Consider the following 27802-nt stretch of genomic DNA (forward strand, 5'->3'; position numbering starts at 1 on the left):
TTTCCTGTAGAGATTGGAGACTGGTTTAAAACTGACAAAACCCTCCTCAAGTTCCATCATTTTAAACTAATGGTGGACACAAGGCCTCCCTGAAGTGCTCAGATATTAGTGATTGAAAACAGAAGTAGGTAGAAAGGATTAGGGAGGTATAGTGGGATCTTGAAAGCATTTAAGCTGGTTACATACCTAACTCCCATGGAAGTCAGGAATCACGTGTTTAGGCACTTTTGAAAAGTCCATTACTATAAACGCAGGTTGTATTATGAAAACAGGGCTGAAGTCAACAGAAACACAAGCTTCTAGTCCTTATGCTTTCCTTCTTTCTAAGTGCAACAATCAGAAGAATACAGATTCATCCTATGGGGACAATGTTCCCTTCTCTCTTTTTGTGGTCTTAAGAAACACAGTTTATTACTGTTTTTCCTTTCCCGTATTATTGTATTGATCATGCATAAAAACAAAAAGAGTTGACCACCTAAGAAATTACAGTTCCCATGAGTAGCTGACACGAGTAACATGTAAATCACACAAAGGTGTGATCTCAGGAACAGATCCACAAAAACAGACATCTCTCTGAAATCTGGAACTGACTAATAATATGGAAGGAAGACAGTGAATTCCAGCACAGAAACACAAGAAAGCATTTTCCCTTGTTTTGCCTTTCTTGATTATTTTAGGGCAAATTATTTGCTGATAGGACTTGGTAGGTCAGGTTGATGGTTGAACTTGATGATCTTGAAGGTCTTTTCCAACCTAAATGATTCTATAATTCTGTACATTTTAAGGAGTTCAACATCCTTTTAAGATGGTGGAATGCCTGAAAAAACAGCAACTAATTTTCCAACATATACCCTTTCCCATTTTTTTAAGTAGACATTCACAAAACAGCTCCAAAAAAAGTACTTAGGCAGTAAAACAGAACATTTTGGATAAACTGCTATTAATAAGGAATTATGTAAATTAGCATTATCTGTATTGTGAAACATACATAGTACTATGTAAAATGTAGAGGTGGAAAGATTCAGCTACTGTTTGTAAGAATACAGATGAAAGGCTTGAATGCTAAGTTGAACAGTAAGCTGAATATTTATTATGCTAGTTTTAACAATCAAGGCAGTAAATGATTAAATATTAAGGGGCCCCAGCAGAAAACACAAGACAGCATAATTAATCATGTATTTCTAAGTTAGACTAAGCATCCTTTTTTCCTACCACACTACCACCCAATGTGTAGTATCCTGTTCTGGGCATTTGCACAGCCCTCCTCATCAGAGGAAACTGAACTATATAAAGGCCATCAGACTAAAAATAAGAGCTGCTGTTTTCAGTCACATCAGTTCCTATATCCATTGACGAGAGGTGCACAAATACCTGTGCAGCACAAGGGGCAGAAACAAGTAGCTGGAGATGAATGATAAATGGAAAGATTTATTTACAGACAGCAGTAAGTGGAATAACTCAAAATCTCAGCCCTTGTCATGGGTCAGGGGTCACTGCACCACACTCCTAACACCAAGGGAGGAAAAGAAAAATCTGTTCTGCAATCAAGCATTTGGCCTTACATAAAATTTTTGGTCTACAATTTTCTGCTATTATTCTGAAGTGCCAGGCTGACCTTCATTAATTCACATGCTTGTTATAAGTTCCTACAACAGTTATTCATTTTACTTGTATTGTAGAAATGCCAAAGCCCGATTAGAGTCAGAACCCTGCTGTATTAGCCACACTACAAATACAAGAACTGAGTTAGTCCATGCTCTGAAAAGCTTCCAGTACAAAAAGACTACTAGCAGAAGAAAAGAGGACACAAGAAACCTGTCAGAAAAACAGTAGTTTTAGTTCCCCTCCTCATGCCAGGGAGGAAAGGGAACTAGGGGTAAAATACAGAGAATATATACAGCAGATAGACAACACAGATGCTTATTTTGCTGTTTAAATACAAGCACAACAGCTCTCTATTGTATCAAATATTAAGTGATTGCAGCATTAAGGAAGATTTGGACCTTTCAGAGCAATACAAGCAAAGGGTGATCCCACAGGTTCAAAAAGACAGTCTTATCCAACATATAAGGATATGGAAGAAAACAAAACTACCACTGGTAGTGGTAGCTCAGGGCTTGAAAGTAATGACAAGCAGCTTTTCAAAAGGAAACATTATCCAGTTGCCACAGAGGTTTCTTTTCGGAAAGAGTCTTACCAGTATTTGTAAGTCTTTTCTAAGAATCATAGCCTCACTTAAATATAGACTTTGTTCACTAAGTTGAAGTTTCCAAACCTTTCTTAGTATAATTATTGGTTTTATTTTGTTTTTAAGCGTAAGTCGCATGCCAGTAAACTGTTGTGAGCAAATTCAAAAAAAAAATTCTAGGTCAGCCAAGATAAAAATATTTGAAAGGCAATCTCTCACTTGTATGTTGGTACAGAAATTAAAGCATTTCTATCATGAGCCATTGAGAACTCTCAGCTCCCACAGGAATCTGCATGCACAAGATATAACTAGAAACGCTAGAGACAAGTTCCCTTGAGAGAAGCATATCTTTCTCAGATGTCTGCAGGAAGTGTTTTTTCTTCCTTGCTTCTCTAATATACCTCATCTGTCCCTTTCAGAAAAGGGAAGAAAATAAAAGAAGGGTTAAGGTTGCAAGGGACCTCTGGAGGTCAACTGGTTCAGCCCCCCCTTGCCCCCTCAGCTCAAGCAGGGCCACCCAGAGAAGGTTACCCAGGACCATGTCCTGGTGGCTTTTGAAGATCTCCAAGGAGGGAAGCTCCACAGCCTGTATAGGCAACCTATGCCAGTGCTCAGTCACCCACCAGTTAAAGAAATTCTTTCTGATATTCAGACAGAACCTCCTGTGTTCCAGTTTGTGCCCAGTGCCTCTCATCCTGACAAAAGGCCAATAATGAGCATGGCAACTCCTACCTCATTGCTATGTGATGAACTGAGTACATAAAATTTCAGCTTCCTCTTGTAATTTACTGAAGTAACAGGATCAGCAAAGTAACTAGCAACTCAGAAACAAGGATCAATGTAACATTAAAGTGAAAAAAAATCTTTTGTTTTTTTTGTTTCACTAGAAAATCCTAAATCAGCACCAAAGGTAAATGACTTGAGAGTCACTAGGAATATGACTTAGAGTATTTAATATTATGACTTAACAGTAATTTAAATATTTCTGTCATACAAAATACAGGAACTATTCTCAGTAAAAGAGCTGTCTTCTGGATGATTCCTTTCCACGTGCAATAGCAGCAAACACTTCACAGAGCACTCTCTCATCATAAGCTGAATCTAGACAATCACCTTAACCTTTGTAATCAAAAGACCACAGAGTTCACACCTTTTTTCTCCCGTTATTTTTTTTATTAAGTACTATTTTTAAACTTTTTCACAGTGTCCTGAAGTTCTTTAATTAGGCAAACAATAAATGCAAATCAAAATTGCAACCGTCTCCAGATGCATCAGTGATGAAGAAAACAGAATCGTAGTGAAATTGCTACACCAATCATCATCAGTCTTGTCTGTAACCATCATCATCAGCTTTTCCTTTGAGCACCATACAAAGAATCTTTTCTATCAGGTGTCACACCACCATAACAACAATTTCATGGATCTGATAAGAGGAACACCTTTCAGTCTTTGTAGAAGAAGGTTTATAAATAAAGACAAATGGCTTTTGTTGACTAAAATGGCATATTTAACTTCATAATCATCAGGTGAAAGATAGCTAACATTCCAAAAATATCTAAGGAAAAGAATTGTTTCACATCATTGTAGCCCAGAATAGTTCTACTTAAAGGAAGAACAATTTTTATGATGTGTACTTCACCCTGCAATGAATATATTTCAGTTAAAGGAAGTAGAAACATTAATACTCACAGAAATCCAAATTCATTACCTTGGCCAGCTCAATTTTTAACTCTTCTTTTTCTTCTTCAGAGATCATATTGGTGAAATCAACATCAGTGACCATGTCTTCATCTGCCTCATTCAAAGCCTGGGTTTCCAACAGACCTTAAAGTAAAGAGTTAAAAAGTTAAGACAGCTGCTATCAGTTATTTCAGCTGTAATATTGTCATCCTCTAAAATCAAAGAATGATGTAATATTCACCCACTAGGAAAAAAAAGAAGTGAACAACAAAACAATGCTTTCCTGCTAAAGGTCATGTGGATTCTGTTTCTCCTTACTTTTGAAAAACTATTGGAAGTATTAGATGGTAACTGATGTATAAAAGCAATTTAATATGTTAAAGCACCACTCATTCCAAGAAGGCAATCACCTTGGATCTCACTAGTCCATAGCAAGATTTTTTTTTCTAACAACACAGCAAAACAAACAAACAAAAAACAAACAAACAAACAAAAAAGCAAAAACTAAACCAACCAACCAACCCCAAACAAAACTGTAACTAAAAAGCACTGGTTTTCTTCAAAAAAAGGAAGTTGATTAATGCGGATCACTGATGTGAAAAGTGCCAATAGCACATTGAGCAATATAGGAAGTATATTACCAACCATGATTTACTTTAGGAATACCTCTGCAACAATTTGAGAACCTTGCAGATGGACACAGTCTGCAGAAGGAAACGCCATACCTCCTGCTTGCAAATTTCTAAATGTTAGAGAGAAACATACCTTGATTCCTCATCTAAACCTGTAAAGGGAGAATAATTATACTATATCTCCAGTCACCACCTTCTTCTGTGTGTCCCAAGATGAGCATCAGTACGTACGATAACCAAACTATTCACATAAAACGTCTGTGAGACCTGGAACTGGTATATTACATTCAGAAGAACCACAATATAACCTGTCTCCCAAACACTCAGTGAAGAGAAGAGTGGCAGCTGGGATCTCACTCAATAGCAGACTCTCATTCTTCATTGTCTGCGAACAAAACAATGCAAAACATAACAGAAAACATTCTCTCTCCTTTAGAATTTGTTTTGAAGTTCTTAATCTGTTTCTGTTGTAGAAGAAAGTTTTCCTCCTGGCTACATCTCAAACAGCACTTTTCCCTATATTTCAGTCCTTCAGCTGGCTAACCAGCCATCTCAGATGACTCCTGACATCTGTATGCTCTTTAATACAGGAGAGACCAACTTATTTTAGGCCTCCACAGAGGTCTGTATACTCTTTTCCACAGAGATTAGAATTTAACTAAGTTTTGACATTAGGGAGTAGAGGTTACAAGCAGCAAGCCTAGAGTATTCAACAATGTGAAACTGAGTACTTCATTCAGTATGCAGAAAGAAAAAGAAGAAAGCAAAACTCCCTCAAGCCTTTCATCATTTCTTCCATATAGACTCCCACAGTGTACCTGGATTTCCTCCTATTTAACAGAATAGAACAGATTTGATTCTTAGCAGCAGCTTCACCGCAGAGCACAATGTGGCAAACTCAGTCTTACTAATTACAGCCTCCCATGAGTGGTAAGATAAAGAGAAGTAACGCAGGTGCAGATCCCCTGTCTGGCACCATATGCAAAAGTTGAGCACCACCCATAGGCACAAAATGTTTTAAAAAGAAGAAAGCATTTAAAAGAAGTTCCTACCTTTGCTATTACCCAAAAATCAACTTGCCAGGACATCCTACATTGCCAAAGTCACAACAAAAGAAAAGCACATTTATTCAGTAGGAATGCTCCTAAATTACCTTTATTAGCCCCACTCCATCCTAAACACAATTGTTTGATTTTTTTTTTTTTTTTGAGGATTAACAGAGTTGCTATGGGAATCAGGCTAAACTTACTCCCCTGTGGTCTTGGCAGCAGTCTCCTTTTCTTCACAGATGGGGGAGCAGCAGCTCTTGGAAATACTGGGGTGAATCTTAGGGCCAATAGGGTTAAGGTTGAAAACCCTTAAGGAAAGTCTTGGGGCTGAATTAGTAGAAGACATGAGATGAGGAGATCTGGGACCAGCTGATACTTAAGCTAAGAAGGAGACAGATCTGTACTTAAGGGATAGTATTAGTTTGGGATTGCCTAGGTAAAGAGGCCAGAACTGTTAGACAATGGATAGACAGATATGTGGAAGCCAGCATGGACCAAAATCACCAAAGAATGAGTAAGATTTAATTAGACCAAATGGTCAAGTTTGATCTTCAAAATACTACTGAAATAAAAATCCGTTCCAAAAAAAATGCACATGCACGTCAATCTTCTGCATGATCCTCTGCAACCTTACCCAGTGCCTGTCACAATTCTGATCTTGTTTCTCATACAAGCCTCAAGTCCCCTAAAATCTAGTCTGATCCCTCCACCTCCACCGTTTTTCTAAAGACTCTACCACAGTCCTCCCTAATGGTCACTGTCCTGCATCGGCTTTACTTCAGTCACCTCAGACTTTCAGTCTGAAAATCTCTCCACCATACTGTGCATCTTGGTCTTCTTTCAACCAGTCTCAATTCTTAAATTTCCTCACATGAGTACAAGGAACCTACTAGCAACCTACTCTCTGACTCCTCCATTGCTGTTCTCAGTCTCTGCCTTTCTCTCATGATCCTTGGTTGTTTTTTGTTGTCCCCCCCCAAAGAAGCAGCTTTCAGTCTTCAACTTCACCTTCCACTGCCATTCCACTCTATGCTGAGGACATCTTCACTGGTATCCCCTCACCACTTATGATGAACCACTTTAGTCCTGGGGCAGGCCTATCAGCACAGGTAGGATGTTCCAGTTCCGGTGCTACCTCATCTGAACTTCCCAGTTTATTCCCTGCTTGAGCAACAGAAACTCCTTTCTTGAATCTGACCTGATCTCTTCAGTGTCTGGGGCTGCCCTCACAGATTCCCTCTCTCTAGTTTGTCTCTCTTAGTCTTCAGCTTAGGAAATGGAGGAATAAAGAATAAAAGAACTTAACCCCTAGAGATTTTAGTGTCCACAAGCAATTGGAAGGCAGTCTGCAAGTAGGGTTCACAAGACTTTGTTCCTTCTTTTCTTTTTTTGACTTAAGTGCCTGTCCCTATTTCTCCTCTAATAACCACTAAGTCCTGTATTAGACTTCAGACAGCGTTAGAGCTCTTTTACAACAAGCTTGATGAAAACAGTCAGTTGGTAGAGAAGATTTAGAGTGATTTCACAGACGGACAGAATACTAGATTTGCTCATTCTTTTATGAGATATCTGAGAAACCAAACAGAGAACAAAAGTCATTCACAGTATCTCTTTTACAACAACAGAAAAAATGGCCAAGTTTGCTCTTCTGAGCACCATGGCATCCATTCCACCAGAGCACGCCTCCTGTGAGGTTACTACGGCATCTGACCCAGGGGAGTTCATCGCAGCCCCTGGGGAAACTGCAGCATTAGCTTGATTCACAGGAAATTATGCTATAGAGATTTTCCTACTCATAAAACAGCTTAACGTTGTAGTCCCCAGGGTGAACAGGAACCTGCAGCTAGATTCACACCAATACAAGTAAGGGTGACTATTGATTTTGGTAGTAAAACAGCTCCTATTGCTAGTATTGCTGAGCACAAAGCATTCATACTAGCCCAAAGCATTCTTCCACCTTCTGCTCTGTGCAGGAAGCGCAGCTTCCACCCCACCTTACCTGTAGGGTCCTTTCAACTAGGTAGCAATACACCTTTCAGACATCGGTTACAGATGTACCAGATACAGAAGCATAATAGAATTAGGAATCTCAGTGAGCTCCTGTATTCTCCAATTAACTGCCTGAGTAATTAAGAATCAAGGAATGAGGTAGGACCCTATTTAGTGTGTTAGTTATCTAGCTATACGTCTTGTTAAACACTCTTAGTCTAGCAACTCATGAAAAACACATACAAAGATGAGTTGATTCAGATAAATAGTTAAAGCCTATTATTTTTCTACAACATAAAGTGCTGCATTTAGTCACCTAAAGCTAGAATTTTAGGATAACATTGCATTATTGTACTTCATCATGTACATTGAATTCCAGCAATTATGTACTTTGCCCAAGAAAAAAAAAAAAAGGCATTTTATTAATGCTGACATTCACCTATATGCATGTACAGACATACACTTTATAGAGAGTTGCTGCAACCAAGTATACAACACAGAGCTTTTCTTGGTTGTTTCATGTTTTTTTTTCTTTGGCAGTAGAAAGAATTTAACTGGTTTCTAATTCACCTGGAATTAAATATATCAAAATCTATATAGGTACATACTACATTGATATATCTACACAGTTACTGATGTCTCATCTTTTCCTTTAGCTTTAGATTACCTTAAATAATACTATTCAAATGATCACTAGCTGCTTATTAAAATATCAGTTAACCCATGGCTATTTTATATGACCACAACGAACAGTTTGTGCAATATACAGGCAGGCTATTTTCTATTAAACTACCCATGTTTGCTCTCAAGCCTCTGGAGACCCTGTCAAGTCTCATTCCCTTGCAGTGGAATCCTAGGCCCTGAATGGTTTGCTTCGATTTCGGTTGTGCAAGACGCAGACAAAAAGACCACTTGTTGTGAGGTCACAAATCCAGTTAGGTAACATTTCAAGGCTCTGCTTTCACAACAGCCCACAGAAAGTATGGGGAAGCTATAAAGTTAATTTAAGTTACTCCTTCTCCTAATTTACAGAATTAGAGAAATACTTATTACTTATTAACTTCCAGTGAGGACCCTATCTGACAAAAGTTAGAAAGCACAAAATTTCAAAGTTGCAAAATTTCCCAACAGCTAACAGTTTTCCACATGAAGTGACAAATAAATGCCTACTCAGAATCATTATTAACAACTTGCCAACTGGTTTTATGTGCAGGAAACTAAAGCTGTTTTAACTGCATGCTCACAAAAGTAGACACACTAAAATAACCCTACTCTACTAGAATTCCTAGTCTGATTGTTAAAGTTAACTGTGTTGTGGTTTAAGCTGGCAGGCAGCTAAGCACCACACAGCCATTCACTCAATCCCCCTCACCCAGTGGGATGGTGGAGAGAATCAGGAAAAAAAGTAAAAGCTTGTGGGTTGAGATAAAGACTGTTTAATAGGACAGAAAAAAAAAAAAGTAATAGTAATAATAAAGAATATACAAGGCAAGTGACGCACAATGCAGTTGCTCACCAGCCATGGACCAATGCCCAGCCAGCGCACAAGCAGCCCCCTACCCCCCCCCCCACCAGCCAACCCCCCAGTTTTACTGTTCCACGCAGCACCACACGGTGTGGGACATCCCCGTGGGCAGCCTGGGCCAGCTGTCCTGGCCGTGTCCCCTCCCAGCTCCTGGGGCACCCCCAGCCTCCTCGCTGGCCGGGCAGCACCAGGAGCAGGAGAGGCCTCGGCTCTGTGCGAGCACTGCTCTGCAGTGACTGAAACATCCCTCTGGTATCAGCACTGTGCTCTGCCTAAATCCAAAACCCAGCACCACAGCAGCTACTAGGAAGAAAACTAACTGTCCCAGCAGAAACCAGGACAAACTGACTTCACTGGCCTGAAACTCATGTAATTCTATGACCATAAGATCTGATTCTCCCCAGACCAGTCCATAGCGATGCATTATGCTGATGGATTAATCCTGCTGAATGGAAGTCAAGGTCTGCGTTAGCAATGCCATCGATTACATAGCTACAATAAGCAGAGTTGTTACAATTAGGACATATTTATTTTTGAAATGGAGCTCAACATATGGCTCTATCAGCCAGCTTAAATTCAGGCTACAGCTGCATCAGTAGACTTCCTTTCTTGTAATTAGTGATGTTTATCAGCTCAGGCATATATATTATGACAACATAATATACTGCTCTTGAGCCTTGAACTTCTGCTTTGGATCAAGGTATATACCAGTTGCTCAGAGTTTGTGGGCATCTCTGCAATGTACTGCTCTGCAAAGGATAGCAGAAAATTTCTCCCAATTATTGCTTTCTCTCTATAGATTCTGCCATCTCTCATATTTGCAACTAGAGCCTCCACACAGAGGGAAATACTGTGAGTGTCTGATGATGACCGAGCCATCCTCCATGGGCAGCTTTCCAAGAAGCAGCCTATCACCCTCCAGTACACTCTAAGGGTGTCATATAAACCCACCCACAAGTACTGCTCTCATAAGGACGCACAGCTCATAGTTACGAGCCATGGAGTATTGGTCACTTCGGGGAGTGAGCTGAAAGTAGCTGAGATTAAAATCTAATTTTGAGGGATATTTCACAGCAGAATCAAAAAAAAAAAAAAAAAAGAAATGAAAAGACTGGTCTGGATTGGTCTGAGGTTCCCAATGTTCTTCCCTTTCCCAACTAGGATATATGTGCTTCCTCTTGGAGGAATTGCATTCATGCTGCATTCCCAGCTCTCCTTCCCCACTTTTCCAAGAAACACCACATACCATGCCCTGTTTCTAGCTGTGGTTTATAAAAGGAAAAACTGGGATTGTTAAGGTTATTAAATTTGTTCAGATGCACAGCTGGTATAATTTCAAAATCATACCAATATCCAGATTTGGACCTGGGAATGAACTTTCCACCTGCATAGAATGGCAGAGGTTGTTGGGAGACTGAATGGCTTTTACTTTGCACAGGTGTTGCAAGCTTCCCAGGATGAATTTGGAGCTTTACCTAACAGATTACCAGACAACACTAGAATCCATGGCATCCTGTATCTCGTGTCCTTTCCCAGCAGAACAATAATTTAGGCATTGACCTTCATGAATTCATCTAATGTAAAAGCTCTCCAAATCTCATTCAAGCAGGCCACTAACAGGTTGCACATCAAGCTAGAGGTATGGTGAGTCCACACAGCACCACTTACTAGCATCTACTTGCTCCTCTATCTTGTCCAGATCAAATCATTCATATTTCTCCTGAACTCAATCTTAGTTGCTGTGTCTGGTGCCCAGCAATTCTCTTTCATGGGGAAAAAAATAAAATTAAAAAAAAATAAATCACACGACATCAAAGGAGCAGAAGCAATCTTGGAACCTATTCTATGAATCTACCATCTCTCATGGTCAGCTAACAAGACCTCGCTGCCTTCTCTGTACTTCTTCTGTTTACTATCAGGCTCAACAAAGAAGCTCGATCAAGGCTTAACTCTGGGAGGCACCATTAAAGGCACTATTACAGTATAACTATTAGGCTAATTCTTGTACATTGACCTTGTTAAAACAAAAACAAAAATGCAACAACACATTATTGGCAGTGATGTCTGCTGAATTAACCACGGTGACAATAAAGTTAAAGGCAAGAACAACAATTTTTTGCTTTTGTACATTCCCCAACGTTTATTTCAGAGAAATAAATAGAACATGATACTTTACTCTAACAAAACAGTCGAGTATTGAAGTCCTTTCACTGCTCTAATTTTTTGTTTCATGACCTGTTAAAAATAGCATACCTACCTCGTTATTTAGCATTCATATCAAAGGAAGAAAACATCTTCTAATTGTGTAACTCTTAGACTAAGCAAAACAACATTACAGCTTCTTTTGCCATGTCATTACATTGCAGCTAACAGCAAAGCAAGGTATGCACAACTCCATCTTATTTAATATTAGAAAAAACTTGTTTACAAATTTAAATTGCAATTAAAACTTCAAAGGGATGAAATGGTAAGTAGAACAAAGGCACCGTCCAGACATTGCATTAGTGTCTTTGATCTTCTTTATAATGTAGAATTAATGCCAGATACAGAGATTAAGGGGAGTAGTGTGGGGGTGGGAAAGGGGGCCTAGAAGCACTTAAAATAAAAAAACTAAACTGATTAGAAAAAAAAATATTAAAAATCGCAAAGATTTCCAGGACCCTTTCTATGCTCCTGTTACCACAGGAAGATCTAAATGGGAAGATATGCTTTCATTTAATCCAACTAGAAAAGAAAGAACATGAAGGAGGATCTCTTCTGTGTTTGGTTCAATCTGTGGAAAAGTCTAAAACTGCTTGAACTCCACAATTACCACACAGACTGTCTTTCTCCTAGAGGACTCAGAACTCAAAGTAGAAGGAAGATTGGTTTTGAAGCTACGATTGGGAAATAAAACTAGAGGCTGGGTTCTTCTTGGTTCAGAGAGGGAAGAACTCAAGCCACACTGGTCACGTTGACCAAAGGCATAAAGCCCCCTTCCTGGGGCTCGATCTCCCTTCTTCAAGTATGCTCCCTGTAAGAGGAGATATAGATGGGCAGATCTTTTCCTCTCTCCACTGGGCTTTGGGCCCAGCATAGTGTCAAGGAGAAGGAAGGAGCACAGCTTTTGGGTGTTCAAGACCTCCTGGATACAGCTGACCATCTCAGAAGAAATGTTCTCAGTCACTCTGGAGCAGCTCACTACCGACCTTAGGCTTTCCATCCCATCTCTTAACTCCCTCAAACCAGGCATCTGTCCCTAACTATGAGGCAGACTGTCAGGTTTCCAAACAAAGGAACACTTTTATTTGAAGTCCCTGGATAAGCAGCCAGTTGTAGTGTGCTAATTCTCTATTTTCACTTTTTTTTTTTTTTAAACAGAAAAGTAATTATACTTTGAGGATCTCACTGTGTTATTTTTCCCCACTAACACAGTTAGATGGTGGAGGAAGACAACCGGTGCAAAAAATAATTGGCAGAGAACCATCTCCACAGCTTGACCACGACACTGAGAAGCCACACACATTGGTAAAGGGTGTTTTTTGAGATGATAATCAAAAAGTCCAATAGGTAAGAGAAAACAGCAATAGTGGTAAAAATACATATATCACTTACTAAAAAGTAGGTACCAAGCTTCAACCTAGGAACTGATCTTCCAAACAAAATAATTAACTAACATCCAGAAATGCTTGGTTGTCACGTTATTAAGCATTTTATCCAAAAATGTGTAGCTTGCTTTGTATAAAATAATAATCCTGCCTACCCGGGGAAGACAACGGGGACATTGCTTTCTAAGCTGTAGCTATGGAAATACAAAGCAATTGTTGTGAAATGCAACAGTTTAAAGACAGCAGATGCTTCTATTATGTCAATACTGAAAGTAATGACAGTATTGTACCACTTACTGTGCTTTCTATTGATCATTCTGCACAACCTTCCATGAGGTCAAGGGAGAGAAAAAGATGCCACAAGTGGAAGAGCTATCATCTCTTCCCTTTCTTTAGGCAGAACAGAAAAAAAAAAAGAAAAAGAAAAAAAAAAAGGAAAGAAGATGAAGTCACGATGGAATAATAGGGAATGAGAAAGTGGATGACACTGAGTCACAAAGGAGACTTGTTCTACAAATTAGGTACTCTAGAAACTCTAACAGACTGCATAACACAAGTGAAGGAATAAAGCATATATAATCAGACTCAAGAATAAGAAACATAGGGGAAGATAAGAGCTATGACATGGAAATGCTGGCAGTCAGAGGTGGAAGTTGTCAGTTAAAATTTTAAACCCACCCTTTCACACTAAAAATACACAAAGGTACATTTTTCCAATCTCAGAATAGACAGGCATCTTGGGTCCCATCCTCAGCTGGTAGAAGTGACTGTGATGCCACCAACTGTATAATTAAGCTCACACATCTGCTTCACTGAATCAAAAATCACAGAAGCTTAATGGCATGATTTAATAACCTTCCTCTCCCAAGAAAGGATCAGTTTGCTGTACTTTTCTAAACCCAGGTGCAAAAGAGTATCACTAGATAGCAATCTAACTGCAGTATAATTAAACACATGAGTCTCCTCAATTAATTTCCAACAAAGTATCTGTGTTACAAGAAGCGATAAAGTGTTATTTTTTAATTAAAAAAGAAATTCCTCAAGTAGCTGTAATTTGTATCCTTTAGATCACAGAAAGCATAAGTAATAAGATCTTTAGAAGTCTAATTAGAAATGAGAAGAATCTTGCAGCCAGCAGCTTTTTTTTTTTTTTTTTAAACAAAACTAGCTATCTCAACATATAAGGCAGATATGCCACTTCTGATCTTGTAAACTCCCTATGGAAAATACACAGCAAACAATTATAACTGGGTACATGACAGAGTCTTATTCTATTCAGGCTCAAATTCATAATTCCCATTGCTTTAATACAGATTAAATCTCAGCACTTTGACATACACTAAAACAGAATTAGGAGTGCTGAAAGAAAAGGGACAAATTATCCCTCCTGATATCTGCTCAGTCCCTCATGTTGGGAGAGTAAAGATTACAGTTTTTAAGGACCAGGACTGCCTTTTTGCATACTGCTTGGCACATAAGGTCCATGACCTGTGACTCAGCCTAGTAGGCAGTATCACAGTTATAAATTACTGACAATAATTCACCCACAATGTTGGGATGAAGGCACATATCCTGCCACCAAAGCTTTTCTTAAATGCTGATGTTAAACTACATAAGAGCTCATGGCTATCCTGAAGCAGTAGCGAATCAACACAGGCCACATACCAGGCAGCTCTTGTGTCCTTCCTCTCACAAACCTGTTTTTAAGCATCACACCAGCTTTGGTTGGAGTAGCCCTTAACTCCCTGGAACTACGATGAGCTACTTGGTGCCAGTTCACTTTTGCCTTCCAAAGGGGTGATTATCTGATAGGGCAGACTTCCACCAGGCTTGCCTGCAGGAACTTGACCTACTCTTGGAAGCCTCCATCTGCAATACAAATGATTACATACAAATGACCCTTTAAAACCAACGAAAATAAAGCTTATTTTGTCAGTATTATTTTAAAGCTAACCATTTTATCATGCATTCCCTTGCATAGGCCCTTTAAGATAACATTATTTGTTAAAACAATTACTCCAAACCTACTGAAAAGTAGCTTTAACCTGTGCCACCTCACTGCTTGCAAGTGCACAGCCTTACATCCAGGCAGTCATTCCTACTGATGGTTGACCTGAGAAACCTGGAGTTTCCCAATTAAACATCACTGGAGTTAGTGGCATGACTTCTTTGGACGTAGCCCCCACAAAATACTCCTCAACCAGAATAGCACCATCAAGCTGGGCCTGTTCAAACCAAAGGTTCATTTGTTCTTCCTGTAGTCTTTTAGCCAGCACCTTGAATTGTGAAACGGTGTATTTATTATTCTGCTCTTAATGTTCAGCTCCATGCTAAGGTCCTCACAGTTTTTGGCATCAGCACTTTGTGCCTTTGCCCACTCAGTGTTTTGTAGCACGCAATTACAAAGAAACGTGTTGGCTTTGTCAGCCTGTGGGTGGAGGCATCTGGGGCTTAGGGCCCCGGGTGTCTGTGAAGTTCCCATAGAAACAGGTTGCTCGGCCTTTTCTCTTGGGTAGGATTTGAGGACAGGAGATATGCCTCTGTAGGCGGCCTGGGTTACACAAATGATGGTGTTCCAGGACAAGTGACTACTTACTAGGCCAGGATATGGAGACTGGCAGGCGCTTCCAGCCACACCGTACAGCCTCCATCTTTGAGGTCCCTGATTCACACTCAGGTATCAGCCACAGTGGCCACCATCACAGACAAAGCTTGTTCTTCCTCCTTGAAGATCAACAGGGAAGATAATCCCCAAACCAAGGAGGGACAGCTGCTCTGGGTACAGCTAATGGCAAGCACATTGACGAGAGAAGGAAGAGGGTTGGGAGCACCACCTGAGTATCTACCCCCTCACAACTGCATTAGATCACAGTTTTAAGAGCATCACCCAAACCTCTGCCCCAAGCCATACACATTACCCTGTCTGCTATCATCCCTATTGCACCTTCTGTACCTTAAGAAGGTCTGAGAAGAGACCAAAGGAGAGTCTGGCTCTTTTCTGCACTCTTCTGCTGCCTCATATAAGAAGATTCTTCTAAGGATGTTGTTGTAGGATGGGCATAACACGATGTCATTTCCTGAAATAAAACAGTATTCCAATGCCTGTGTCTCTGTTAATAACTTCCATTGATGCCTTTATTTCCACTCATCTTAAATGTTAACATTGCATTCTTGCTTACTCACCTTTCTCCAGTCCAATTCTCATTTGTGGCACTTCACTACAACAAAAATACCACTCCTGCCATATTTCTGTGTTGACACAGACACAGCTAACTAGCCTTTGAATTCTGGATCTAGATCATCTTTGAACCTCTCTGGAATGGTACAGACTATTACACACACTCCTCCTTTCCTTTTGCTTAATGTAGACTTTGCATACATTGCTCATTATCTATGCTTCTCTATTTTTTGAAGCAATTTAAAACCACAGGGGACAGAAATATTTTTCTCCACCCATAGCATATGTCTTCAAGTTTCCTGACAACGTATGTTATTTAACTCTGCAAAGACTTTACTTAAATCTTTTAAACTGAACTGTGAATCAGTTTATAGGAGTAACAACATTCAGCAGACATTTTTTTTTTAAATCAGCCTATTCGAGTAATTGTTCCTTCTTCACCATCATCTTTTTTCCCCCCTCTAATCAATGTTTCTGCACAATCTGACCCACAACATGACTGAAGGACCTACTCTTGTAAGACCACATGGTTTCACTGGTTCTTCAGTATGCTCAGAGGCACATAATAGTGTACAGCACCAGTTAGATAGTTTAATTACATGGCAAACATCATTCTCCCTGATTATGACTTTGATTCCTTCCTCCCACAATAATAAGTTAATAGCTGCCATCTGCCTATTAAAATACTTTGAACAGAAGATAATCTTCTGTTCCTGGTATAATTGCCACTCTAACTCTGCAATGTACGTACATTTTACTTTTCTCTAAGGAAAATCTGCTTGTGTTTAAATACAACTCTCTCTGATCACTTTTTAATGAAAATTTAGCATGTACCAACCCAGTAAAGAAAGAACACATTCACTTCAAATAGTCGTCCTCTAAAAATCTGTTGGCTTTCCCTAGAGTGACTGACCTGAGATCTACTCAGTGGAGTTAATAACATTTTAATTAAAGTGTTAAACATAGAAAGAGGAATTAGATAAGCTCCTAAAATGCTTAAAGCAACATCAGCACAAGTTATTAGCAAAATCATCTAATGATATCTATCTATCTATCTATGATATCTGTCAATCTATCACCTAAACCATACTGAAAGCAACTATTCCAAGGAAATTATGAAAAAGTATTGTAAAACTTTAAGATGGTTATGAGCAACCCTTTTGTAACCACAAGCATCCACCACCTTAGTTTCACCCAGGTGACAAGGCAATTGTCCAGGGAGGGAACTGGTGAACACAGAACACCTGAACAAACAGGTGAATGCAGACCCACCTACATTTTTCCTAAAGAAGCAAACATGGAAAGCATCGTCTCTCTTCAGACACTATTTATAAACATTTACAGAATATAAATCATACAGCCTTTTAAATCCATATATGTAGTTTTTATCATGTTTTCATACTTTACTTGCAATTTATAAATTAGTAACTGGCAACTATTAATGTATCTTTACAATGAGGCACAGTTACTAAAGAGAGAGACAACATATATTTGGATGGCTAAAGAGGGACAGTGTTTCACAAGTTAAAGCAAAACCAAGGCAGAAGTCGGGTCATACAAATGAAAACAGAAAACAGAAAGGATAGCTCTTAAAAGATGAAGAAATAGTATGAGCAAGATCTGGTCCCTTGGGGCCTGGGAAAGCAAATAATAATTTCACTTACCAGCAAACAAAAGTAGTACTCTCAGCAAGAAAGCACATGATAATAAATTAAAATTGTACTGTCTGCTACAAAAACATTTTGAACAAACACTTTTCACTGGGTAAACCAACACCATATCAATAAAAACTTCATTCTTGCATAAATAAATAAACATATATCGAGGTTTCTGGTGTAATTTTATATATCTCTGCCAAAAACACCACTAGAGCCTCTAGTTCTTGTGTCACACTAAATGCTAAATCCTGAGTTTGCATTTTGAGGAATCTCTTGTTGTTAAAATTACTTTAAATTCTATTAACTTACAAAAATGTTAAAAGCCCAGTTTTGCCTCTGGAACAAAGCTGAGGAGCGACTGCTTTCCATTACAGATTTTAAGTACTGTCATTGCTTTAGAACACTTTAACAGGTAGGTTCTTCGTGAACAGCAAAGATGGCTGCATGCTAAGGTAAATTAATCGTGACAGCAGAGCAACTTTATAAAAAAAACAAACCCTAAAAAAAAAACATTAAAAACAAAACACAACACTAAAAACAGAAGCAAGCATTTTGTCCTGACAGCCCTCCTTGCTTCAGAAGGAGCCAACTGCTCAAGGCATATTGTCACCTTCCCTTTTCTGGATGTGACACAAGGTATTCGAGCTACTTCTGAGCTACCCACTACCTGCTTATCTGAACTCCCCCGATCCTCCTTCTGTGACTAGAAACACAAAGATGTAAAAACTGCATAAGAACTGGATCCCTGACCAGGCAGTTCCTAACCATCTGTTAGTCCATTAGCTGGACTAAATGAGAGAAGCTATTATATCTGGTCACAGGACATACACATGTAACCATGCCTTTTCCTTATTTCTGTAAACCTGTATTTATAAATTTTGCTGTTGTATTATTCTTATTTGGTTGTTGTAAAAACCTTAGCTTTCAGCTGCAGAAATTGACGTCTTTCAGCAACCATCCTTAAGTAAAAAAACTCCCTGACAGATAATGTGGAGAGAAGTCCAAAACTAGTATTTTATGCAACTATTTACAATGGGAACTGTATGTTCTTAGCATAAAGGGGAGCTTAAACTACAGGGGATCCAATAGTGGATCATTCATTTTACTGTGCCATTAATACAAAAAACAACACCTTGTTACTGGAATAAGTGAAAAAAAAATCAAGAAGTACAAGAAAACCTACACAAAAGTAATTAACAAGAATAGCACTTCAGAAGCATTTACTATTATCCAGATGGTTTAAGTCCTACAAGCAAGTAAAATGTGCCAAGCAGAAGAGGGAGAACAGGAGACCCAGTGTAAGACCTTTATAATCATTATAAAGACTGCACTTGGGGCAGTATTACTTCACACATGTCCAGCTCTTTGCATTTATTTTGCATTTTCATATCATTTGCAGAAAGATCCTCACTGCTAATATTCAGCTTCATTTTACAAATCAAAAGAGAAAGGGAATGAGATGACATGAGAAAGAAAAGTAGATTCAATGCTAAAGTGCAACACGGGCACTTGCCAAGTTATCATGTCTTTTACAGTTATCCACCTGTGACACTAAACCATACCTGAATGCAGAAAAGTAATGATGACCTACCCAGACATTACAATATGATTTTGATCCATGGATATCAAAGATGTCCATGCAGCATTACCTCTGTCTAAGTGAATCACACAAACCAACTATTGTGCCTAAGGTTTTTGAGAAGGTCAGTGCAATGCAATAGAATACAGATTTTTCAGTTCCCTCTCACCATTTCTGGTATGTCAGGGGTTTAGAGAATGCTGCAGTCAAAATATCCATTTTAGAGAGCACCAGTAGACCCCATTTCTAAAATTTGTCATTGTAACTGTGTTTCTACAAGATGTGAATGATACCAAACAAAACTAGCCTGCCCAGGTCTAGTACTTATGTATTACTCCAAGAAGTATTTTCTGATTAGTAAGATCTAATTTTACCCTTAAAATACTTTCTGAAATAAAGGCTGACTACAGTTTTTATAAAACCAAATTTCAGGATTACCCTAGAACAAACTACTGAACCACAATTATATTCCTTAATATGTTCATACAGAATATACTTCAACCACTCTGTAGTCTTCTGACAAGCTTGTGCTACATCCTTGAACTTCAAGCAACACGCGCCCTAAGCACAGCTCCTTAAAAGCTCCACACTTTCCTGTACTGTACTGGACAACTCAGCAAGGCACATCAGAATACCATTAACAAACTAATCTTTCCACAAATGCCTTAGAGAAGACTGACAGAAAGTAGACTCAGAGTGTACTTGAGCTGCTTCATAGTAAGACTTGTATCAGCAGCCCAGTGAAAATAAAGATATAGGATAAAAAAATTGAGCAAGCATTTAAAAACTTGTTTTGGTGTCTGATATGTTTCGTTTCGTATGTTCTGCATTTTGTATCTTCATCATTGTAAAAGTGACAAGGTTACAGTGCCTCATAAGACTGGCCCTGGATTTTAGAGGAGGTGTCCTTTTTTCTTTTCCAAATCCCACCATTGTTCTATTCTCAGTTCTCTTGTGTAGCATGAAACCACTCAGCTTTTCTCAGCCTCAGCGAACTGAATCTCTTCTTGTGACAAGTGTCATTAAGCTGCAAGTAGTACAGGTTCAAAAGGGTAAAACAGCAGCACTGCATTTTATTTCGGACATTTATTTGCTTAAAATCTGATATTACTGATAACTCATTCCATGCATTCCCCTCCATCTAGTGTAAAAATGGATGAATGATACAAGATCAATTATCTCAAGCTCTGGGCACTCTTGTTAAATATTTAAGAATCCCACTATAAGTTACAGCCCTATCATTTTCACTTGACCTCATCGTCATGCCATCGTATTAAGACAGCAGCTGAGACTTCCACCACGCAGTCATACGTACAGGTTTTCGCTGGCCAGTCCAATTATCCCAATATCCTCCTGACCTTTTTGGTAAGTCCTCTCTCCTGCTTTCCGAAGCTGGGCAATGATGAGCTCCAGAGGGCAGCAAGGAGATGGCACAAACTCCTGGATAACAGAGTGGATGCTGAAGCCTCAGAGGCAGGCACACCCAACCCTTGTAAAGGTAGGTGGGGAATATAAATGCACTGCTCACAACAGAAGGACCTAGCAGCTGCTGCTGGGCAAGAAAACTGAGGTTCCCCTTGCCTCATCTCATGTATCAACACTGACAAACCTATGCTGATGGACTCAACAGAGTAGAGGGATTTTCTTCTCATAGAACAACTGCAGTAAATCAGCCCCAAGCCAGTGATTTGACTCAGCACCTAGAGGAAAGGTTAACACAGAACAAAAGTCAATGCTCCTTGGTAAAGCTACCAACCTCAAACACGAACTTAAGGGAAGCTGCTGCCCTCCCCAGTAAGACTGCCCTTTGGTGAGACTGTCACAGCACAGAGCTGCTGCCAAGCAACCTCTCCCACAGTGAGATCCTCTACCCAGATTCATTATCTTTTTATTATTAAGTGCATCACCATCCCTGGGGGTGTTCAAGGAAAGATTGGACCTGGTGCTTAGGGACATGGTTTAGTGGGTGATACTGGTTGTAGGTGAATGGTTGGACCAGATGATCTTGGAAGGCTTTTCCAACCCTAACGATTCTGTGATTCTATTTAGGAGCAAGAATGGAAAAGAATGCTGCCCAAGCTGCCAGTGCCCTGTTCCAAGGAGTCTTGTACACCGTACCAGGCTAACACCATCAGACTGAGATAGCACGTGCCAGTATGACTGGAAAGGGCCATAGTGTTAACACTGCAGCCTCTAACGACTTTCTTCTGATCATAAGCTTCAGACAAAGGGCACGTGCTGCCTGTCCTGCTCTGTAACCTCACGTGCCAGATGTGACTGGCCTGAGGACCACAGGTGGAGCACATCAGCTGGAAAGCAATGCTGTGCTACAGGCTTATGAGACACAGGACTCAACGAGGATGAGTCTAACTTACAAACTTATTACAGCTCTCACCCCAGTACTTGACAGGTATTGTATTTTACTCTAGCTGGGCACACCACTATGGCTAAAATGCGTAACTACTGGCAGCAGATGTGCCAGGAACAGCTGTAAGAAGAATTCCTAGGACAGGGAGATGCCCTGCCAAGCATAGGCAAATACTTTTCAGCGGTGGGAAAGAGCACATATATGGTAGAATAAATTGCAAGTTAGGAGAAAACTGAAAAGGAACTTTAGCTGCAGTTTTCTAATGTCTTTCACTGGAGCTAGTACCTGTCTTCCTTGTTGCAAGTTCCCAGTTTAGCTGTGCATGTCATGTACTTCAAACTAGATTTTATCATTTGACCAGGTTTTGCCAGAGATATAACAGCAACAGCTGCAAAGATTTTGAGTAGGTAGAAGGGTAAAGAGCAGAAAGATGCACCTCAGAGCTTCATCAGAGTTTGAGTCAAGAGATGACACAAGAGGAGTATGACAGGAAGTAAGACTATAGCTGGATACAAGAAAAAAAAGGAGAAGCATTGCAAAAGGAGAGAAAAGTATTAAGAGCAAAGCTCCAGAGTTGAGTAACATGGAATCCTCTGATAAAGGACAGACAAAAACATCCATAGTATTATGATAATTAGAGGACATTTACAATTTTAAACTAGAAAGCAGGACTACACAGGACAGTGAGTTAATCTAGACCTGAAGCAGAACAAGTATCAAGAGACACAAATACACAGTTCTGATCTTCCTGTCTCTCAGACAGGAGCGCTGCTCTTCTGACTTCCAAAGTTTTCTCTTTAAAAATGCCTGATAGCCAGAAGAAAAACAAATAAATTGTTACTGAATTTTTAGCACGTACCTATGTATAGCTGACGTTCCCAGGATCACCTAGCTCCAAGGATCATTCAGAGGAAAAAGTGATGTAAGACAAGCAGCCAGAGGCTTAAAGGTACAACTTACGCAAAGTACAATTTATGATGTTTATTATGTGTGAATTTGTTTACATGGAAGGTATGGTTATTTCTGTAGAAAATAATTTTAATGTTAATTACTAATATTCTCCACCTGGTAGTCTGTCTTATCTAGTTGGCATCAAATGCTGCAAGACATATTTAATACACTTAAGTATAACAGTAATTCCGTTCCAGTCCATGAAACCTTGCTATTGCTTTCGGCTAAATATCAGAGCATTTAACTTTCACAATCTTTGGACCATAGGCAAACATGCTGTGCCTTGCACCACACAACCTCCTGATACTTGCTGTGACCTCTATGCAGTACCTTGACTCAGTTACATGGAATAATACTTTTTTTCCCGCACAGCTGGAGTAAGATTTATAAGGCTGATTCATGCCAGTATGTAAAAATTCTGACAAAACATATTTTCCTGTTCTGAAGAAATCCATGTTTTATATTTCTTGAACATGAAGTTGATCTACCCAGGCATGGCCTCCCTTCAGGAGGATATAAAATGGCACAGATTTATTTAGAAAAGTCCCTTTGAAGAAAGCCTTCAAAATGCTAAATAGGAGCAATTCAGAAGTGCTTTCAAATGTATAGATTTTACTTTGTCTTTTCAATTGCAATGCAATCCCCCAGCAGAGCGCACTGGAACAAACTATTCAGGATTCATTTCTCTGTGGGTATTTGAAGGTTCTTTAGAAGTAATTCATAAACTCATTAAAATGTATAAATATTTCTCCAGCTGCTTAAGCAGCTACTTGAATTCAGTGGTTTTGTTTGTTTGTTGGTTTTTGCTTTTTTTTCCAAAGCAAATTGCTACTGTTTTGCTAGTAACCTCCCATAACTGTGCTCTGCAAATGGCATAGTGGAATTGAAAAATTCAGATTTTTGCACAGTGCTCGGATGTACTTCATTGAATTCAACTGTATTAGAGACATATATATTAAACCCTTTTTGCCAAAAGGCTCCGTAACTGCAGTAGCATGCAGTGAATTAAGTCTACAAGGAAAAAAGGACATTTTGGAACAGAAACTTGCTGACTTGCAAATACTTACCACAAAACTCTTAGCTTGTGCTGCTAGTGTATCAAAGAAAGATTATTATTTTTTTTTAAAGTAATGGAAGACTGTTCTGAGAAACTGCAGGAATAAAACAAACAGTTGAAAAATAGAAGAAAAAAGTGACTTAAGAACTGAGAAGAACTGACTGTATAGCCTCGAAGAGGCCTGTATTCATCTTTCTGTCAACTAAAATTAAGTTTAAGATTAACAAACAAACAAACAAACAAACAACAACAAAAACACTGCACTGGTAGTTAAGAATCCCTAATTAGATAAAGCCAAGCAATACAAAATGCTTTTATATTCCCCCAGTATCTAACAGATACTCATTCATATCAAGTTATTAAAGAAAAAGACCTTCCTGTGGCAACAACAGAGCTACTGACCACAACATAGATTAGGAAGACACATTTTATTGGCTTGAATTTTTAACACATACTAAGAACATTAAGAATACTAACACAACTAAGAACATTTCACGTTGGAAATGAGGAGACATTTCTTCTCAGAAAGAGCAGTCGGGCATTGGAATGGGTTGCCCAGGGAGGTGGTCCCTGGGGGTGTTTAAGGAAAGGTTGGACGTGGTGCTTAGGGACAAGGTTTAGTGGGTGACATTGGTGGTAGGGGGATGCTTGGACCAGATGATCTTGGAGGTCTTTTCCAACCTTAATCATAGAATGGCTTGGGTTGGAAGGGACCTCCAAGATCATCTAGTTCCAACCCCCCTGATTCTATGATTCTAACGTATTTACTTACATGCTTATTAGTCAGGGAAAGGCAATTCAAATGAATATATACCACTATCTGGCTAACTGGAATCAGATATAATCTTCCACCAACTCTGCAAAACAAGAAACGATCAGAACTTTTACCATACCAAGCTCCCGCTCAAAGAACAGGATCTCCCGCTGTTGTGTCTGTACAGATGTGTTTGGTTTAGATAACAGCCTTTCGCTATAATGTTTATGCTGACTTCTAAAACCACCAGAAACTAAGCAACATGTCTATTTTGCCAATGTAGCCACAAAGAGCCACAATTTTGCGTGTAGCCACGGCACACGCAGCATGGTTTAGCCAGAAAGCCCTTCTCCTTCCCAAGCATCAGGAACTGCACCTTCCCGATGTAAAACCTTTACGCACAACAGCACTTGCAGTACCCATTTGCCTCCTTTATTTTTGTTTAATGCAATTTTTTTTTACCTATCCTGGAAGAATGTTTTGACACAATTTCAAAAGGGAAATGTCTCCCCCCTTCCTTCTTCCCCCTATTTATTAGACAGATGAGATAACACAGTTTCTAAGCATTCCGGTTTTAAGGAAATATTTGTCCTACCGCCTGCTTAGTGCTGTGGGCTTGTGGACACGCGTGATGAAGCCAAAAGGCTCTTCAGAAAACACAAGCAAGACCTTGAGAGGAACGCGATCTGTGCAGGCTGCACACCTCCGTCCGACCCACACCTCACCCGAACCTCACACGAAAACTTTCTCCTCTGATCAGTTTCACCCAGAGAGGGACGAGCGGCTGCCCTGACCCCGGGAGCCTCAGCACCCAAAGGAGATGCTCGCTGCCAAGCGGCGAGAGCCGCCCCGGCTGCCGCCTGCCTGCCTGCCTGCCTGCCTTCCCCCGGGGGGACCGCGGCTCCGGGCTGAGCTCCCCCGGCACCGGGTCCAGCCTCCCCCCGCCCGCTGTCCCCGCTGTCCCGTCGCCGGCCGGACTCACCCCGTGCCTGCGGCTCCATGGCCCCGCACGGCCCCACCGGAGCCGCCGTCGCCCCGCGCCGAGCAGCGGCTCTCTGACGGCGCCGGGCCGCCGCTCCCCGCCCCCGCGCCGCGGAGCCGGGCGGCGACACCTGCCGGCACGGCACGGCACGGCCTGACACGGCACGGCACGGCACGGCACGGCACGGCACGGCCTGACACGGCACGGCACGGCCTGACACGGCACGGCACGGCACGGCCTGTGAGGGCACGGTCCAGGCGCCTCCTGGGACCCCGCCGGCACCCCGAGGCCGGGGGCAAGGCTCCAAGGCCTCCGTGTCACAGAATCACTCAGGTTGCAAAAGCCCTCCAAGACCATCTGGTCCAACCATCCCCCTACCACCGATGTCACCCACTGAACCACGTCCCCAAGCACCATGTCCAGCCTTTCCTTTAACACCCCCAGGGACGGTGACCCCACCACCTCCCTGGGCAACCCGTTGTGTATCTGATACTAACAGATGCCTTCCAGGACACACTGAGCACACTTAGCTTCTTGACACCTTTAATATCAAAAGTGACCAAGGAAGAGAGTAAAGACACCAAGGAAGCATTCAGCATTTCTCTGTGAATTTATTTTAACAGGTAACATTTTAGATGAAGAGAAGCAAATCCAAAAGAAAATGATTATGCAGTGACGTTAAAGAGGTAGAAAATAAGCTCTTTGCCTTAAAACATTGTGGAACATTTCATAGTGTCAACTTATTTCTCAAATCCGTTTTTCTAACAATTTACAAAATTAAGGCCAAGGCAGCCTTGATTTCTATATATATATATAATAATGTTTTGCTTTAACATGCATGTGCTGGTGGTTTTGAATTTGAATTATTATAAAACATGAATTGTTTTCTCTAGGCAAGCCTCTCTTCATTGTGATTTGACATCTCCTTAGGCTAGAACTTAACACTTACAAAAGCATATCAGAGGTTGTCAGAAGAATGAATTCCTGTGCTCGTATCATTTCAAATAATGAGACATCCTACCGTGACAAGAGTTGAGCTCGGAAATGCCATCAGCTTCTGCATTGAAAAACTCAAACCCAAGTCCAGCAATAAATGTATGAAACAGCTTGAGAAGTTTCTCTCAACAGGTGAAACAATTGGTGTAATTACAACATATACTTGTCTGTAAAGTACACTTCTGTGAAGTGTGATGGAAATTGAGCAGCTGATTTACTGACAGGGCTATAACAATAGCAATATTAATTGGTTAGTGATCTCCCTGTCTTTACCATCACCACGAGTTTTTTTGTTGTTGGTGGTGGTGTTTTTGTTGTCGTCGTTGTTGTTTTGTTTGTTTGTTTGTTGTCATTATTGTTTTGTTTTCCCATCTTATTTCTCTCCCCTGCCCTGTTGATGAGGGGGAGTGAGAAAGCAGCTGGGTGGGTGGCTGGCACCCAGATGAGGTGAGCCCACCGCAGTAACCAAATACTAATCCCTTCCTCAGGGATGCAGGAAAGAAAGGGCAGGGGCCAAAGGCACAATGGAAACAAGAAGCATCACAGTAATTTTCTCACATTGCTATGTCTACCTTGGGACAATGTTGTCTTTTGCATGAGTACTGATCCATAAGAAGTTGTTAAGAAGTTGCAATTGTGCAGCATGGATTTTCTTATCTGTCTACCAGACTTCCCTAAAGTTTCTTCCAGGCTGCACAGGAAGTGCTAGGGACATGTAAAATCATACAGAATGCATTCAAAGTATGTATTTATTTTACCTTCATGTGAACCCTGTAGTACCTGGAACTGGATGTCAACAATTCTAACCAATAAAAATGCCTGAAAAAGTTGTTCTTTAGCAATTTAATCTGTTTTTGAAATCTTACATTCTTACACTTTTATCAGCAGATTTTCATGACTGTTCTAATAGTTACGAAACTACTTTCAAAATTAGCTTAATGGTCTGGTGACAAAGTATTCAAGTAGTTTATTTTTTTCTTCCTATGAAACGTATTTTCTCCAGCTGCTACTAGCAGAATGTAAGATGAAGATACAAACCTCCTGTTGTTTTGAAGTTGTTCCAGTGTTTAGCATTGTGTGAAGCATGATCTGTGGTGGAACCGTGTGCAGAAAATTATTTTCTTCTTATTAGTAAGAATTAAAAATGCCTGTCTGATTCTTCTATAGATCAATTTTCTCTTGAACATGCTGACTTTCTCGTAACAGGGGGTCTGTGGAACTGAACTTCGTATTGGCTATTTGGCGTTGATCACTGTACTGCTATCAGGAGAAAATCAGCAGCTGCTTCCAACTACAAATGCTGCATAAAGAACCTGGATCAAGATCTTTATCTGATGTCAACTGACATCTCTATTATAACCAATAATATTCTGATTAACCATTGAGGTAGTCTTTGATAAACGGCTAGTATGACAGTCAATAACACAGTATTATGGCAACTCGTAGAGATTAAATCGAAGATTATTTAGATGCAAAAGAAATACTTTTTTCCACCACTCAACAGATTTCTGACTGTCTTGTCAATGGAAACTGTCTCTTCCCCACCTTCTCAATTTTTTCCTAGTTTGTCTTAGATAAAATGTAAGGTGACCGATGGATGTTGAGCAAGTAGCTAAGCACACCAGGAAG

The 27802-nt window shown here is 40.1% G+C and overlaps 1 protein-coding gene across 12 annotated transcripts in view; it reads right to left on the reverse strand.

The window, feature by feature from the left end:
• Positions 1-25570, reverse strand: part of TPD52L1 (TPD52 like 1) — a 55860-nt gene extending 30290 nt beyond the window's left edge. Inside the window, exons 1-3 of one of the 12 annotated variants that reach the window (XM_080586272.1) lie at positions 25178-25220; positions 24214-24298; positions 3897-4012 (exon numbers count right to left, since the gene is read on the reverse strand). In XM_080586272.1, coding sequence (XP_080442398.1) covers positions 3897-3971 — 75 coding nt within the window. In that variant the 5' untranslated portion in view covers positions 3972-4012; positions 24214-24298; positions 25178-25220. Of the gene's footprint in view, positions 1-3896; positions 4013-14347; positions 14520-14678; positions 14704-15246; positions 15494-15603; positions 15728-15833; positions 16938-20423; positions 20532-24213; positions 24299-24790; positions 25118-25177 lie in introns of those variants that run through there. The other 11 variants (XM_080586273.1, XM_080586271.1, XM_080586269.1 and 8 more) reach the window with 11 other exon arrangements.
• Between the last annotated feature and the right edge of the window lie 2232 nt (positions 25571-27802).

Source organism: Anser brachyrhynchus (genome assembly GCF_964034855.1).
Source record: "Anser brachyrhynchus genome assembly, chromosome: 3".
Taxonomy (NCBI): Eukaryota; Metazoa; Chordata; class Aves; order Anseriformes; family Anatidae; genus Anser; species Anser brachyrhynchus.